General features: G+C 40.7%; 1 protein-coding gene across 2 annotated transcripts in view; it reads right to left on the reverse strand.

The window, feature by feature from the left end:
- The window catches only part of NWD2 (NACHT and WD repeat domain containing 2), a 51,810-nt gene extending 34,455 nt beyond the window's left edge, over nt 1–17,355 (reverse strand). The window contains exon 1 of one of the 2 annotated variants that reach the window (XM_077177627.1): nt 16,892–17,355. In XM_077177627.1, the coding sequence (XP_077033742.1) occupies nt 16,892–17,213 (322 nt within the window). In that variant the 5' untranslated portion in view covers nt 17,214–17,355. The remainder of the gene's footprint in view (nt 1–16,891) is intronic. The other variant, XM_054633371.2, reaches the window with a different exon arrangement.
- Nucleotides 17,356–18,111: the final 756 nt, after the last annotated feature.

Here is an 18,111-nt window from a genome sequence, read left to right on the forward strand (position 1 = left end):
TATAGTTAAGATGAACTCTGGTAATTAGTATGGATGGCAGATAAGCTGGTTTAATTAAATATAATCTAAACTTGATTTAAAGTGGTGGCAAATCTGTGAAGCTGGCAGCTCCTAACAACATCACACAGGCAAATTCCACCTTCCAGGCTGCTGCTGCAGATGAACAGATTAACTAAATTACATTCTTCTAGCAGTGAAAATGAGACAGTAGTTGTGAGATGAGCTTACTACACCTCTTAATGTTAATTCTGATACTCAGATATGCAAATAATAGTTCACAATAAACTGTGGGAATAAACTATGTCTGAAAAAACATAAAAGAAAACTTAAAAAACTCCCCCTACCCTAAGCTTGTCTCCAGTATTTAAACAAACCCAAACCCACAAGCCAGTGACTTGCTGAGTGCACATCTTCCATACAAGAGCCATCTCTTGCAGATGGCTGCCTCCTAAGCCATTCCACAGCCCTACACTCTGAACTGCAGAGAATGTCAGCCCACCCTCCTTCTCATCCTGCTCCCAGGGGTAATCCTGAGGACTGAACTGAATTAGTCACATCTCCATCTACATCCATCCTGTCCAATAAACACAACTGTTTGTGTGCAGTGTGATTTCTGAAGGCTTGTGGCTCAGTCAAATCACTGCCAGTTTTCATTAGAGTGCGCCAAGGTGCTGCTTCTCAGCGTGAACTATTCCCATGCCAAAGTCTGACCTTCAAACACAAGCTGTTCTGCTATTAAAGTCACTTATTTTATTTCAATAGAGCAAGTATATTTTTCATTCTTGTATTAGTAAACAGATGATGTGTATTTACAAACAGTTGCCAAAGATTCATCTCTGGGATAAATTAAGTCATGGAACACAGCCCTGTTGAAGAAAATTTCAAAGTGTATATACGAGTGAAGAGAAAGAGTTAACATGGGCCTGATGGAAATTGCCTATTTTCAAGCACCAGCTATTCTGTCCTAAGACAGTTTATTTTCTTGCTGGTGCTGTACTGGTCTGAGTTCAGGCACAGTGATATGAATGGCTGTTTTCATGTATGTGGGTTGCAGTCACACATGGACTCGACCCAGTCAAGGCTTGATGCAGCAGAACAAGGAGATTGCTCAGCCCCATTCTCCTATCATGTGTTGCAAAGGAGGTGCCAATGTGGGCACAGTGAGCCTCGCTCACCACACTCAAAAGAGCAGCACATTCAAGTTGAACATTCAATCTGCTCATGGAAAAGTAACCTGTGAGTACCCATGCATGGTGCAAGCTAAGGCCCTCAAGCAGAGGAAAATCCTGATCAGGGAGGGTGTTTGCCCTGCCACTCTGACTGACAGAGGAACATTGCAATACCCAGCTTGAGAGAGCCAGCAGGAAAACTGCTGACTTACATAACAAGTTGAGGCAGGCAGCTGAACCTGGAAGAATCCAGGCAGAAAAAAAAAGAAAAAAAAAAAGAAAAAAGCTGCTCTTGCAGCTGTTCAAGGCACCACAGAAACGAATGTCATATGGGGTCACAGAGCTGTCTACAGGTGTCATCTCCAGGCAGTCACCCAGGAAAGAGCAACTCCTCCCAGTACATGCAGAAGAAAGAATTTCTGTGTCACCTCCTCTATTCTTGGTGATCTCGTGCTTTGCCGTGGGTCAGGACAGACACTTGGAGGTTTTCACCTCATGTCTTTCAGCTCACTGCTCTGCTGCCAAAGTCTCCTGCCCAATTCACATCATTACATTTATTATCATTACATTTATTATCCAACATGATGTTGGAGTCTTTTGTGCAACTGTGGAAGCCATGGATGAGCAGTGAACTTCTGATCTAGTCCTGAATGCATGTCCACTAAGATACTCAGCTGTTTGCTTTCTCTAAGTTTTCTAAATGCTTAGATTAGATAGAAGAGTAGAACAGATTCCTACCATAGGATTTTTAAATGCATTGCAATATTAAAAAAATGTGGGTACTTTATAACCATTGTCTGTTAACTGCAGTGAGAATTTCTGCACTTTAATTATCTAAGGTTAAAAATTACTTAGCAGCAGTGCCAAATAAGAAGTGTCTGCCAAGCCTCTTAATACTAGTATGTTCTTGACTCATATGACTGTTCAACTGAATTATTCCTCTTAAACTGCCCTTTTCACTGATAATGCACAACAGCACTGTGCTGCTAAAACTTCAAATACTAGGAGGTAACATGTCCCTAAATATTATGGAAAACTTGTCTCTGAAAATAGTACCATAATAATAAGTAATTTTCATTTCTGTAGTGCCTTTCATCTCAGAGCATTTTGCAAGCAGTGAGTTTGAATCATGTTGCAGGTAAGGGAGGGGAAAAAGACTTGAGCTCCCTACTACCCTTGCCTTCCTAGAAAATGAACTACATAGACACTGCCGTAATTTTTTTCCCTTGGAGTTTCTGTGAGGAGAGAGGACCAGAATAGTCATCCAAAGCTTCCCAAGATTAGGTAGACCAGGGATGGGAACAGGTTGGTCTGAGTCAATTCTCCCAGTGTCCCACCCCGAAATAACAATGTCAACCTTGAGGTCTGTACTGGCTCTCTGGAAGGCAGATAAGAAAATGGACAGTCTGAAGACCATTCATTAATTCAACTAAACCCCCAAAATAACTAACCATCCAAATAAATCCTGATTAGCAAACCACTGCAACATTACTGTGATGTAATACAGCTGCGTGTCCTCACTCCACCTGATGGTCAGAGCTCTCTCAGGAGATGGGCACAAAGTCTGTGTGACTCAACCTTCTCAGTTCTTAAAAAACATAAATACAAGACTGGACTAAGCATTTCAGCCCAAAGGAATGTCTGCTTGTCATGAAAGTCAGAAGAAATAATGAAAAATAACATTAAGATGGTAAGTAATTCTGAAATGTGTCTCTCAAGTGGGAAGAAATGACAGGATGTGATTACAAATTTGTGATCTACACCAGAACACTCAAACAAACACACTTTCAAAACAAAAGACCTAACTAGGCAGGATTCAAAATGTAGGGTGTAATTATAAGCCTAAAACTTCTAGTTGCAGCAATTACCTCTTCCTTTTTAGCCCCAAATCAAACAATACCTGATTTAAAATGAGGCATAGTTTTCTCTGAAATGTTCCATGTTGTCAGTTCAGTAAGATGACAAATATAAAAAACACATAAACATTAAGTGCACATATGCAACATGTGTTTTTTAAATAATGGTTTTAAAGTTATAATGGTTTCACAGTGTCATTTTATAAAATACCTTGCATCTTGACTGCTAATATGCTTAACCAGTGCCACCTATTGGTTTAACAATAACACCCAAACAATTAAAAAAAAAAAAGGTTGGATAGTAAAATCAGAGGGGTCCAGACTCATGTTAAAATACAGAATTTAGGGGAAACATCAGTATTAAACTGATATAACAAAAGGGAAAAAGTGGTTCCTATATCCAAATATCAAGATTTAAATTATCATTATTCTCACTATTGTCTTCCCAATCTGAAACCGATGCTGGTTTTGACAGTTCTATTTTATGTGCAGCATGCTTACATGAAACAAATTTGGAATTGGATGCAAAAGTTGGTGAAGTTAGTGGAAAGATCTGCTAATCTCAGCAGATTTTAAATGAAGTTCTACATTTGGCATGCAATGAAAGCCTAAATCTTTTGATACCTTACTGACTTCCAGAGTCTGCATGAAATCTCTCAATCCATAAATAAATCAATCAACCCGTAAATAAACAGTACATACTCCTGTGTCACTCTAGTGGTGATGACATGGATGAAAACTCTGAAGCAGAATTTTATCTCACAAAACGTGTCCTAATTAACTAACCTCACATTAGCCCTTGGGAACACAGCACCCTTATATATAGATGTTCCTAAATAAAAGAAGAAGAGTTAGGTTGACCTGGAATCCTTCCCCAGACCTGCATAGGTGCAGATTTGCAAACCTGCACATTCCCCCAGACTCGTGCTGGGTGCAGAGATGTCCTGGTGTCCCCTGCCCGTGCTTTGTGGCACACGCGGGAATGCCACGAACTGCAGGAGCTTCAGCACCACCCAGGCTGCAGGCAGCGCCTCTGCAGGGGGAGAGCTTTGTGCACTCTGCAACATGCACACGTGGAAGAATTCAAAAAAGTCTAATTCTTTCATGTAATAAAGCCAGTCAGGAAAAGCTCCTGAAACCATGACAATTTGCAAACCTTTACTGTGGTACAATTAAATAATGTGACGGGAGAAACCGAAGACACAGCACATTTAGAAACACCAAAATTAAGACTGAAAATTATCTCTGCAGAACACCAAAGGTTATGAAAAATAAGCACTGGAAAACAACAAGGCCTGTTAGGACAAGAATTTGTTACTATGATCAAAATAAATGTGAAAGAAAAAACTCTTGTGAAATCCAAAGGAGGAGTTCTGAATGAGTTGTAGAAAAATGCATAACAGTTGACAGAAATAAAGACCAGTGCAGAACAAAGGTTATGAGCAAAAATCCCACTGATTCATTGAGAGGTGTCAACTCACACTTCAAAAAGTTATGGGATTTCCCAACAGAAGAAAGGCTTACAACACTGTAAAATGTTTTTAACAAATAAGTTATGTGCACTGCAATAACTTTGCTACTTTTTTTCTCACCTCACAGACCAAAGAGAAAACCATCAGGGTGCATTACTATGGCATTTAAGGTAATGAGGCTGTGGCAGTCAATAAAGCAAAAGGATGTCAGAGACATTCTTCATCCTAACTGTAGGTTCAAGTGCTGGAAGAGAATGAAGTAGTATGTTGTAGGCTTTGAGAAAGCATAAAGCACAGCAGAGCCCTAAAAAACCACAAGAAAGCCAGTCTCATAAAAGCACACACTTATTTCACAGTACAGCCTGGTACAGGACCATCACATGTACCTCATTCTGAAGAAATTCCAATAAAAACTCCTATTTGACTTTTCATATGGCAGTACTGCAAACCAATGGAAGAGCTCTGCAAGCACTGTTGGCTCCTGAGGAAAGTTGCCCTTCCTTTGTCTAAATTTTCTGCTTTAAGTGCACTAGCAATGGAGTTCCAATCCAGCTTGCATTCTCCCTTAAATTTGGTACAATACAGCCACAATTTGAGTGACTACAAAACTGGTGAGGTCTGTTGGGCCAACTGGAAAAGCACGACTGAGAAATGTGTGGGCTTCAAGCGAATGATGTGAAGGCTTTTATGCCAGAAGATGAAAAAGCCTCGAACCTGACACTTTTGGGTGTGCAGAAGCACCCACATAAGAATAAGAGCAGCTGCTTGCTATCAGTGCAGTAAGTTTGCATCAATACAGTAGGAGTTTTCTTTGCAACAGATTTTTTTTTCGTGATGCTAAATGAAGAGGATTAAATAACATCATTGAACAGTCAGAACAGCTCATGGCTGTTGTAGAAACTGCTATCAAAGATGAATAAATAAAATGACAACCCCAGCAAAGAAGAGCAGCTGCAAGAGGGCATTAAGCCCAGGACAGTGGGACTACATGAGGGAGGGATGCCAGATACTCAACTAGGGCTTGCCTGAAGAAGAGGATCTCAACTGATTTTTAAGGACCACTTCACTTCATGGCAGACAATTTCAACCTAGGTATTAACACCCACTTACAGGCCCTGTGGTACAGCAGTTCTTAAACTGAGAATTCCAACTAGGGCCTGCACTGAAACTCATTGAGCATGGCCAAATAATTTACAAAGCTGGCTCGTTTTGATGGATTATGTAATGTCTGCGAGGCAAACAGTGACTGACATGTAAAGGAAGAGTGATTTATCAGACCTTGCTCTCCTTACCCTTCCAATTCTAATGATTCATCAAAGCATTATTTTTAGTGAAGATTATGTAATCCAGTCAAAAAGGCTATTTTTAATATATTCTAAAATGTACCTGTTTTTATCAGTTATTCTTCTCATGTCTTGATTTTCCTAACTATTGCTTTCTTGCTGTAGGTTTTATTACTTTATTCTGCTTGCTAACCACATTTTGATGATTACATGTAAACATGTAACATTACATGTAACAGAAAATTTGCAGTTTAACAATCTTGAAGAGTTAGTAATTGAAAAAGGACAACCCATGTTATAGTCACTTCAAGAAGCAGATGTAGTTGAAACAAGTAAGTCTAATTTCTCACAAATACCTTATACAAGTATGATACAGAAAATAATATTTAAAGAAAACTTCCAAATGGCATACCAATTTAATTAATCGGTGACTGAACTACAGAATGTTTCCCAGATTTGCACTTTTGAATTACTTTAGCCATACTCCAACTCTTTACTCTTGTTTTCCTGATTATAATACCCAATGAGTTATAATTACCTTTAAAGGAGGATAAAGACCTTCTATGCTGCTCAGGTCTCAGTGGCAGTGTAGAATCTGGCTGAAAGGGTGGACTTGACTTTATTTCCATTTCTTGCACTGCCAGACAGTATCAGTCTTTCTCAGTGCCTGCAAAGGTATTTGTCCCTTGGCCACAGAATAGAGAAAAAATTAATCTTTTATCTGCCACACCTACACAGTTAAAGGCAACTGAATTTATAACTGGAGATTTTGTTTGAAACTATTTTGAATTTACATAACTACTGTGAGGAGCTGACTGTGGCATTAACATTGGAACAATATACCAGCTGTGGAATTGCTTAATAGAATTATATAATATTATACCTGGCTGATTATAGAAAGTGTAAAATAGAACATTTTTAATTAAAACAGGTAGAGTGTAAAGAGATTATTTGCATTTTAATCTCCGTTTTCTAAAAAAAAGGAGGAATAAATGATGAGCTGTATTTTCTACGTGTCTTCTGTTCTCTTTTAAAAAGTATTCTTAACACATTAACTGACAAATCAGATCAACAAATCACCATGTAAATAAGAGAAATCCTGTAAATGAGTCTCCCATTCATAAATAAACCACCAAAGCAAAAGCTGTAACATGAGCCATAACATTATAGACACTTCATAAATGCTTCATTTCCAGAAAAGCTTTACCTGAAACAAGCAGACCACTGCAGGACATACATACCTGATAAAGTTATCCTTACAGGAGTTTATTGATTGTTATTATCTATCTTTTATACAGATGCTCAGATTCAGTCCTGACATGGTAAAAGGATGAGGAGAGAGAAACTGGATCTGAGAAATTTGTGAATAATTACATACACCAGTTACTGAAAGTTATTGAAACTCGTTCTAAACAAGGAAGTTTTCAATAACTTTTTTACTTTTGGTAATTGTACTGACTAATGAGATTATTTTGTGTCTGTATGTTGCTTGCAAGCATGACCACAGTGCTACTGAAGACACACCACTGCAGTATGCTGTAAAGTCTGCTTTCCTGTGGATTTTCTTAACTGGAGGCAGTTTGGAGGCAGCTCATGAAGAGTGAGACAATCTGCCAGGAATGGCACAGGTAAGTTTGCTCCTGCCTCAGACAGGAGGACAGATCTGAAAGCCTCAAGAGGTCCCTTGCAACCCCTGTAGTCTGTGATTTGCACAACAAAAAATGCCTAATGAAATACCTGTCCAAGGTCCCTGGACCTCTGTTCCAGCCACACATACCTGCTTTAGGTGCCATGTCACGGAACTCAATGGCACAGATGGCTCAGTTCTTTATAATCCCATGTCAGAAATGACTTGCATTTCAAAGTAAATCATGATCCAAATTTTGCCAGTGTTTTGATGTACCAAATCAGGGATCACACAAACAGAAATGCTTCAATAACTTGTTTCAAGAGCACTACATAATTCTTCACCACTTTTACATGTAATACAATACATATATAGACAAAACAAGACCATCATCATATAATAATATGATCCTATAATTTTCCTAGTATTTTCTAGTAACCACTCCTAAAAAGATCAACACTTACTGCTCACTGATATCTGAGCTATCAGAAATATTATAGAGTGAAAAATACAAATTTTCTTCAGAACTTACTACTTTTTCTTGCCAGAACAGTACAGGCTGTGAATCTAGCCACCAGGACTATTATCAAGGAAGAAAATACTTTTGATCTCCTTTTCTAGAATTTGTAGGGCCTTTATTACACAGCAGTAAGTATGGAAAAATAAAAATATTAACTCCTGAATTTCAAAAAATCACTTATAAAGTGGTCATACAAGATTTATGTTTAATTATCACAGTAAAGCAAGAACCTCTAGATGTGTCATGTTGGCATAATTAGGTGTGGAAAATTCTTGGTAATAAGGTAACCCTTAGATTAGAGTCCTGCATAACACTCCTTTGGATCAGACTTTATACCTTATGCTCCTTAGATTGCTGAATGGTGTAATTTCCTTATTTATTTCTTATTATGGCTCCATTGTAATAACTCTGTAGGAATAAGGACATTTGGATACCCAGGCCTTCACAGCTAACCTCTCTTTCTATATACACATACACAAAATTGGATCACTACAATGCTGGTTTTGGATAAAGTTACTCTTTTAGGGAGATCTGCTTCTAGGTACCCCTTCTCCACATATCCTCCCATGATTGTTTTTTGAGCTCTTTTCTTTGGTGAATGTGCACAGTCTTGTTCATAAAAATATTCCCAATAAAGTCAGCAGAACTAGGCATTTTACAGGGCAATAATCCATCTCAAGATCTGGAAAGGTTGTCACAACTACCAAGACTATTGACTAATTAGTAAAGCAACTAGGCAAATTCATGGAAGCAAAGGGCCTCACAGGTTTTTAAGCACAAAGACATCACCTTCATCATTTTGTCCCTCTTGTGATTTATTATTCTTTCATCATACAGCTGAAATTGCCAGTGTCAGAGAGGAGTATTGGGTTCCTCTGGTCCAACTCACTAAGCCTGATCTTACTGCATTTGTTTCTCCTTTATCTTGTGTGTAACAGCTGATTTGCATAACTTTTCAAGTATGGATAACTCCTCTCATCTAAAAACATTTAACCCACATGGTTACTCATTGGTTCTCAATCATTTAAAAGTCATCTTAATCTAATATTTTGAACTTTAGTTAAACTCTGAAACTAAAGCTGTCCAGATAAGAATCTCAGTCATTAATTCTCCTTTCATCTTAATGTTTTGTAAAACATTACTAGTTAGAGACTAAATAAAAATTTCACAAATAACATTGCTATGTATCATACATATATTATAGTAACATTATCTATCTCAGCTATCTATCTCTGCTTCAGTTTGGAGATTCATAAAGCCTAGATGAGACTGTGAAGCTACTCAATTGCTAGGAGGGTGAAATGGGCTCTATTAATAAATATTTTCAAGGGTTTAATCATTCCACAGAGCAGTGTTACTGTACTGAAGAATGCAGCTCTGCCACCCCAGGAAATGCTAGGAGCAGGCTGAACACGAGTATTTGACCAGCTCTGAGAGTTTGAAATCTGACCTCTTTAGCTATTTGATCAGTCCCAATGATTGATACACACAACAGCATGACTCTGGATTAAGTTCAGTGTGGAAGTCCTGCCATTTTCTAGTCTTTCCAATTTCTGGCAGGAAGTGTATTTTGAACACTCGGATAAATCAGGGGACTTTTTTCTCTATTCTGCACAAGAATGACAGAAGCTGCTCAGGCCTAAGGTCTGTGCAGCCCAGTGTCCCACAGAGGGCAGTGACAGGTGGTGACAGAGGGAGCTAAAGACCAGGTCAAAGATAGATGGAGCCATTGAATTATGGTGGTGGTGAGGTGGCTAACAAAAGTTGCGTTTGGCACATGTCCTCCTTACCAGCACAGCACCATGCACATGGCACACTGCACTGATTTGGGCCTTCTTACCATTTACTCTGCTACACTGCTTGTTTTCAGCTACCTGTGATTTAGCCCTACTCCCCTTCTGACTACAGATTTTCTAAGTAAAAACTTCTCTCTGATACAAACCCCATATTAATAAGAATAGTGTCAGGCCTTATTTTAGAGGAGCACTGACACAACCATTATTAAACTGTGTTCTCTAATTCTATCTATTATTATTCTTCTTTAATTAAAATTCCAGTAAGGGACTAAAGCAGTTTTCTTGAACAGTGCTGCCTATATTAAAACCTGCCAGATTTCTCTGTAATCCATGCACATGACTATTTATGATATTCTATTTATATCTACCACCTTCAATATATTAAAACCTTAAATTACTGTAGGTAGATACTAGTAATGTATTATTACTGCAGCCTGAAAGGATGCACACAAAATACTCTTTCAGCTGCTAAATTCAAAGAAATTTCATTTGTTTTACATGACAAAACTACCACTTGGGCACTGAACTCAGATCTTGAATTAGAAGTTTAGTAACTCCTTGAAGTTTTCCTATGTGACATATATTTTAAAATTGTCCAAACAAAACTTAAAGTCTAATGTAGGATTTTCTCTTGCCATGTTCACAATTCTGTGGACACATGCCCACACAGTCATTGTATGCAAGTTTCTTAAGAGGAATTATTTTGCTGCATGAGCTTAGAGATAGGACGCCAAGTTATGCAGTCAAGTACCTTTTGTACTCCACTGCTCTTATGTGATTACACAAATCCCACCACAAAATACACGTGGCCTCCTTGAAGCACAGCCTTGGAAATCCTCTTCAGCTTGCTGCTCAGCAGACTGTTGCTCAGCTGAGAGGTCAGCCCACTGCCCTTGAGCAGGCAGAAAAGAAGCTCCCCTCTCTTGATTGGAGAAGGCTCTGGGACACTGCCTACTTGGTGCTATCTCTCATTTAAAGGTCTCATACTATGCTGAGGGAGCAATTCCCAACAAAGACCCGATTCAACACCACTGCTCTTCATCATCTAATACATTATTTGAGAAATTAATATCACATGAAATTTGCACACTTGTTTTATTGTCCCTCACTGTACTTAGAAACGGTCAAGGGTTGAGAAACTCCCCTTCATCACTGAAGGAAAGCCACTGCCCCTAGGAATGAGGCACAGTCTAGTATGAAAATACATCCAAAGAAATAAAGCAGTATTTGCCAAGTTAGAAAGAAAAAAAAAGAAACAGTAGGTAGGTTCTGCTTTGTTTAATATTATTTTTTCAATGCTATGTAAAGCAGTCATACTCCTGTGCAAAGCCTTTACTTGTACAACAGCAGTCAACAGGATCTAGGCAGCTCTTCAGTACTGCTAGAAATACAACCTTGAGTGATCCCCTTTGAACATACTCAGTTCTCACAAAAGAACTGAGCACTACCAGCAGGTCTGAATATACTCTATGACAGTGTGACTAGAGAGTCACACATCCATTTATACCATGCTATACAGTTTAGAGTATTTTACATAATTTATGTATATGTGTGCATATGTGGGTACAGACAACTGTAGATACATAAAATTACAGTTTTTTTAATATTAAAAATAATGGACATGTGGTCAAAAATTTTAAGTAGTTAATGTAAATACCTAATTCATTTGAAGCTGATAACTCCAGGTGTTGCTACCAGGAAGATGACTGATGACCAGGAGTTTCAGGTAACTTTGCTTATTTCTAAATAGCAAGAAGTCACAAACCCAACAAATTACATAGCTTGCTCTTTTACTAAAATACCCCCAACGCAACACCTCTTGATTATAGTACTGTTGCCAAATGCACATCCTACCTTTTGAGTACATGAATGAAAATTTTGTGGAAAATGAAAAAAAAGTTCTCAGTGTTTCCATTTGCATATTTGGTACATTTAGAGGAAATCCTTAGCCCAGTCCACAGGGTATGTAAGCAGACAACTCACATGAAGAACAGGAGGACACGAAGAGCAGTTCTTTTCATACAAATTGTCAGATTATTACATTTTTTCAAGTTCATCTGTGTGACAGAATAACAGCAACAAAGGCTTGAGGATCTACTTAGCAAAAAACCATCTTGTACTGCCTGGTTCTGCCTTGCAAAAAAAGTTTAAGCCTACATAGAATTTGGTCATACAGTCTCAAAGAAAGTCAGATCTTGCTTTTTTCTCAATTACCCCAACAATGGAGTTGTTTCACAGCACAAGAGGAAAGAGAAAATTATACATAGGAGCAGAAGTACAGGAAATGGCAGGTTGCTTTCCAACTTAATAAACTGTTGGTATCTCTAACCTCTGGACCTCCTGAAATAAGACATATTTCAAGTCAAGGTTTACACCAAACCTGGGTACTTTACTGATTTTTCTCCCCCAGGCTCTGAGATACTTTAAAATTACTGAACTCTTTTCCCCTCCCCCACAAGTGGTAGCTTGGTTTTTGACTCTTAAACACTACAGTGATGTGCGTCACACAAACCCATAAATAGGTACAAAATTAGGTAACCAGAACTAACACTTAGCACAAAAAAAGTCCTGGAGTTATTTGTCTCCACATCTCCGCAACACCTCCTTTGCAATTTCATACACTTGAACATCTGTGGTTTTCTTTAGCTAAGGAATAAATTCCACTAGGATTATATAAAATTGTCTTTATAAAAAGATCTTCATGTAACGTATCCAAGTAGGGACACCATATGGTATTTTGGGACTGGTCACAACGGACCATCATTAACTAAGCATTATTCTGGCTTTTGAATATCTTTCCACTTTAACATTTCCTCAATTATATTTTCCTTAAGGAAAACAATATTTCAGGTAAAAATAATATAACAGACCGTGAACATGCTAAGAATGCCAGATTATGCATTTCTCTTATCACATATGGCAATAACTTTGTAAATAAAGCAACCATAGCTCTTCATCTGTTTTATCTACCATCACATTCTAAACTATTCACATGATTTTTTTTCTTTCACATGTACATAACATAGATAAAAACACATGTAATTCCTGCAAAGCAGCCTACAACAACAGGTCCAAATGAAAACACTGGTAAGACCTGTTTCTGCAGTCATAATTTAATTCTTCTCTAACAAAACTAACTGCTGGTGGCAATTCTGCTTTACAAGTATCATGAGAACATAAGTAAAGTTGGCACTGAATACTTACACTTCACAACAATGGAGTGTTTTTCAAATTATTAAGATGTTCTGGATGATGCATGTCAATGGAAATGAACTAAGGTGAAAAACTGAAGAGTAAACCAAGAAAACTCAAAGTCATTCAATAGCGTAAGACAAGGAAACCTCGCTCTGGCAATTCATGGGGAAGCTGGTGAAGTTCCAGCTGTACAGGTTGGTTTTATACTGTGCCTGTACAATGGAATCATTAAAGTGGTGGTAATATCAGTAGTATCTTCTAATAGAATAAGGTCTTCATTTTATATTTCTGCATGTATACATAGGACTTCATACTTAAGATTGTCAATCACATCAAAACTAGTAGTTGGTTTAATGGTTTTAAAAAATGGGTACTGGAGACACAGAAACCATGAGGAATTAAACAGGGCTGTTAAAACAAAGCTTGTTCATGATCTCATCAAAGTTGTTTGTTTGTAGAACAGAGAGTATTAATAGGCTAAAATTGGCTAAAACCTATTAACCAGCAAAATCCAGTAACAGCAATCCAGTGCTGGAACTCAGGAAGTATGCAAGGGTGCTGCTCAAAGGAGAGTGCCGTATGTAGCTGAAAGAGTGGCTGGGAAGGGGATCATCCTTGTCGTGTGAAGTGCCAGGTGCAACCCTGTTTACTCTTTGAGATCAGGCTGACTAACAGCACCTGTGTCAGGACACACTCAGGTTCTATATAAAGGTATTATCATCCTGTCTGCAGTGGAACCACCTGTGTGTAGGATTTGGCTTTATACACATCCCTTGTCAGGGCATTCATTTGTTTCTACTGATTACTAAGGCATCTTCACAACTAAAACTCCAAGAGATCAGAGTAAAAAAAATTATCCATGTCTTAACTAATTGAAACAATAACAAGACTTTGAGTCAAACTAGCAAAGGGCTGATTTTCTCACTTTCAGAAGAACCAATAGGATTTAAAGTCTTCAGAGTTTTGACTGCTTGTTTCAATTCACTGGATTTCATTTTCAAGACAAATTCCTAACTCCATTTTAGGCACCAGTTTCCATGAGAGCTCAAAATATTCCCTGACACCACCAAGCTCAAAACAGCCAACTTTGCAACACAAATGATTTTATGTTTGAAGTAGTGACAAGAATCATTGGACTGTTCTGAACCTATATAGGGCTGATACCACAGTTCCTTGTAAAGGAGCCATATGGGAGTTTAGACCTGCTGTTTTTCACATGAATTGTATGTTCATGGCAGGCATCTACACAGGCACTACTGAGTAGCAGAGAAACTGTCATTAACTGACTGGCTGTTAATAGTGCACAGATTGCTACATGGAACAGTAAAACACTCATTACAATCAGGCAAAAATGGCTTACTTTTCTTATCACTCTGAAATAATGAAAATATCTTGAGAAAACCAAAACCAATACAAATCTTCAACTTCTCTTAGCCAAATTGCCCATTTAAATGCATATTCAAAATATTGCTGATTGCTTGGATCTACTGAAATGTGAAAACAGATTTATTTGTATTCAAATAATAGAACAACTTCCATGTTTCTAAAGATCTGGTCATTTTCAGTGATGTGAAGATGGATTAATTGATAACAACAACTTGAGCAAGACAATGCTGCTAACTAGTACAGGGAAATACAGTTTCACTTATCTACAAGATTTCCTCTAGAAAACAAAACTGCAAAATGAAGCAATCTTGCTCCTACTACCCATGCTCACTGTCTCCAGTTGTTCTTTTCAGGGACTTCTAGTTAAGAAATTTTTCAAATAACCACTTTCCTAGTTGCATAATAAAAGCATAATGTATTTCAGTCATACTGAAGTATGTTTATAAAGAACAGACCAAACACTGATTACCAGAGTTCTCCCCATCACACTTACTAAATATAATTCAAGAAAATTTCTTTCAGGCTTGTACACTTTCAGTGGTAGATAAATTATTCTTGTGGCTGCTAGCAGGATTAATCCACACTCTTCTCTGACACCACAGTTCAAGTCTACCTCTGAGTCTGGGGGCTCACTGCCCTTTTCAGGAATGCTCTGCATCAAGAAGAATGGGTATAAACTGTAGTGATAGGCTGAAAATTAACAAGAGAGGCCCTAGTCATGCAAGTATAAATTGTAGCTGAATGTGTTAAAAGGTTTACTGAGTAGGAATACTTCAATCTTTTCCTCCAGAATTTTTGCACAATGAAGTTTTTCAAATGTTTTACCAACAACAGTTCTATTTCAAAGTACTTTACTAGATGATGTCTAAATCCCATTATAGGCTAATTTCTTGTTTATTCATGTTTCCTTTTTCAAAAGTCACGTTTAGTCAGTGATACTTCAACAACACTGCTACCATGAATAACTAGTAACGGTTGTTTCTTGTCATTGAGAGTTCTTAAGTGTTCATAAACAAAACCTGTAGCCACTCTGAAATTTTTAAATTTTAAATTTTTGAATTATTCTTAAAAGCAGGAACAATGCCACAGATAAAATATTTGGCATAAGGAGTGTTATTCATTGTGACCATGTGAGACTACAAGAAAGATAATGTAACAATCTTAAAATGTTCAAATTGTTTTCTTTCAGTGTTGGGATTTTTTAAAAGCTGATATTTTCAAATTACAATTCCAGGGCAAAATCCTGGAAATGGATATATATGGCTTTAAATCTCAACTTTCAGGATGAGTTTTCTGGGTTTTCTATTTTAGCAAATAACTAGCTCACATACCAAGCTACCCTAAATGCCATTCACATCAAATGCAGAGGCATCAGCAGCTTCCCAGTTAAGGCAACACTGGCAGAAATCCATTTCTAATGATCCACAGTAATTTTCTTTCAGAGTTTCAGTTTTTCTAAAAATCCACAGTAATTTTCTTTCGGAGCTAAATAGATTTTTTTCCAATTATCACTATTTTTATATATCTTTGCTTGGATTGCAGCAATAAACTGCAAACATTTTCATACCCTCCTTAAAGAAGGTCATCTTTTTAAACAAACAGAGATGTTGAATATGAGACCAGAGAGTTTCCTTGTGTTGAAAGCAAGTAAGAAGTGCTGGAGGTGTGGGAGTTCTTCAAAGCAGCACTATGCCCAGTTTTTTTGCTTGTGAGCACTATTTCTCATACTCCTGTAAGTATTTGTGCCAAGACAATTTTAACTTCAAAGTTCAAACTATTTTGTCATTTCAGGCATGATTTTCAGATCTCTGATGTTTGCATAAAAGGTGACAGTATTGTTGAATTAGAAGTGTTGGGAGGAAGGTGGTGGGTGGTGGTGTGAAAGATAATTGTGAATACAGTGGGCTCATTTTTTTACAGACAAGTAACGTCACAAGTGTGAACGCTTAATTTATTATTTCCGTGCTTCAAGTGGGAATATGCTTCAGCAACTCCTATCTTACAAGTGGGAATGACACCTCCTGAATGCATGCAAATTCCTCGAATCAAAGGGTAATTTTAAAAATAGGCTTTAAACAGCAGGATGCCTAATTAATTCAGATACTGGCTATACGACCCCGACTTTATTAAGCTAAAACTGCAGGTTTCAAGGTATGCTTCCTTGGAAGCAGAGTATAGCCGCGATCAAAGGATCACCTTAGCTGTAGCCTCAGCCAGTTAAGATCTGCTTTCATTGTGCTGTGAAATCTACCGGAAACTCTTATTAACCAGACCCCCCAGGAGAGCTCTTCAAAACATCCCCCCTGAAAAGCCTCCCCTTCGCTAGAAGGCAGCCCGTTTCCGTGTCTCCAGATCCCCGTGTGCCCTGCAGCTCCGACAGCGCAAAAACGAGAGGATGCCCCGCGCCCCGGTGCCTTTCAGGCGTGTCATTTACAGACATCAAACTTAAGGAGCGACCTACACCGGTGCCTCCGAACCCCGCTCCGAGCTCGTACACCCACACCCGGCAAAGCCCGCCCCACAACCCCGCTGCCGCCTCGCACCGCTCCCCGCACCGCCCGCCCCCGGCCCGGCCCGGCGCCCTCACCGCGCCCGGGGGCCGCACGGAGAGGGGCAGGAGCCGGTCCCGGCCACGCCGCGGTCCCGGAGCGGGGGTGCCCGGGAGCAGCGGCCCCTCGGAGCGGGGGTGCCCGGGGAGCGGCGCGGGCGCTGCGGGCGGCAGGGGGAGCTGCGGGGCGGGCGCGGCAGCCGCGGTTACCTTCGGGGTTGGCGCTGATGAAGACGCGGACGCTCCTGCCGCTCGGCACCAGGTGGGACGGCAGCGCGGAGAGGTTGCCGGAGAACGCCGCCCGCCGCAGCGCCGCGTCCCGCGGGCAGGGCAGCCTGCCGCCCGCCCCGGCCGGCCACATCCCGCAGGGCGAGCCGCCGGCTCAGAGCAGCCCCCGGAGCGCCGCGGCGGCGCCAGCAGCTCTCGCCGCCGGCTGAAGGGCAGCGGCCATGCGGACCCTCGGGCTGCCCGGGGCCGCCGCCTGCCTCCGCGGCAGCGGTGCGGCTGGGGCTGGGGCTGCGGCCGCCGCCCGGCGCCGGAGCGCGGCGGGAGCGAGGAGACGAAGCGCCGGCCGCCCCCGCGCCGCTCCCTTGCGGCGGCCGGCGGCGAGGAGGGCGCGGGCAGAAAAGTTTGCGGCGGAGCGGTGCCGAGCGCGGCGGCGGCAGCCGGACCCCCAGCGCCGCTCGGCCGGGCGCGGCCAGCACGGAGAGCGGCGGGAGGCTGCGCGCCCGGAGCGCGGTCTGGCCGGCGAGTCGCTCTCGTTCCCCCTCCGCCAGCGAGGGTTTGCGGTGTCCAAAGCGGGGACGCCTCCGGTGAGGCTGACGGCGCCTTCGCTCCTCCGAGTGTGTCACAGCCCCGGGATCGGATTTTTATAGGAAAACTGCTGCCGGCTCATCCTTTGGACTCGGAAGAGTTCAGAGCCCTTCTTGTGTTGTGTTCCGTAATCTCCTGCACAGGAGTCCCACCTGCTCAGATACAAAGGAGAGATGCTCTTGCTGCTTTTTTCTTTCCTTTGTTTTTAATCAGTTATTTATTTATCGGAATAAATGAAAAGCTGCGGTTTGAAGAATGAAAGAGACAGGAAGCAGCGAGACGCGCCACCGGTGGGATGCGGTCCCTTTGCAGCAGTCAGTGGCGGGGCATCCCGTTGGGCAGCGCCGATGAAATATTCAGGAGGGCGGCGGGGTCGGGCCGCGGCTCCGCCGAGCGCGGGGGCGGGCGGGGGCGGCGGGCCGGTCCCCGCCGGAGGGCGGCGGCGC

The sequence above is a fragment of the Agelaius phoeniceus genome, chromosome 4 (genome assembly GCF_051311805.1).
Source record: "Agelaius phoeniceus isolate bAgePho1 chromosome 4, bAgePho1.hap1, whole genome shotgun sequence".
Classification (NCBI taxonomy): domain Eukaryota; kingdom Metazoa; phylum Chordata; class Aves; order Passeriformes; family Icteridae; genus Agelaius; species Agelaius phoeniceus.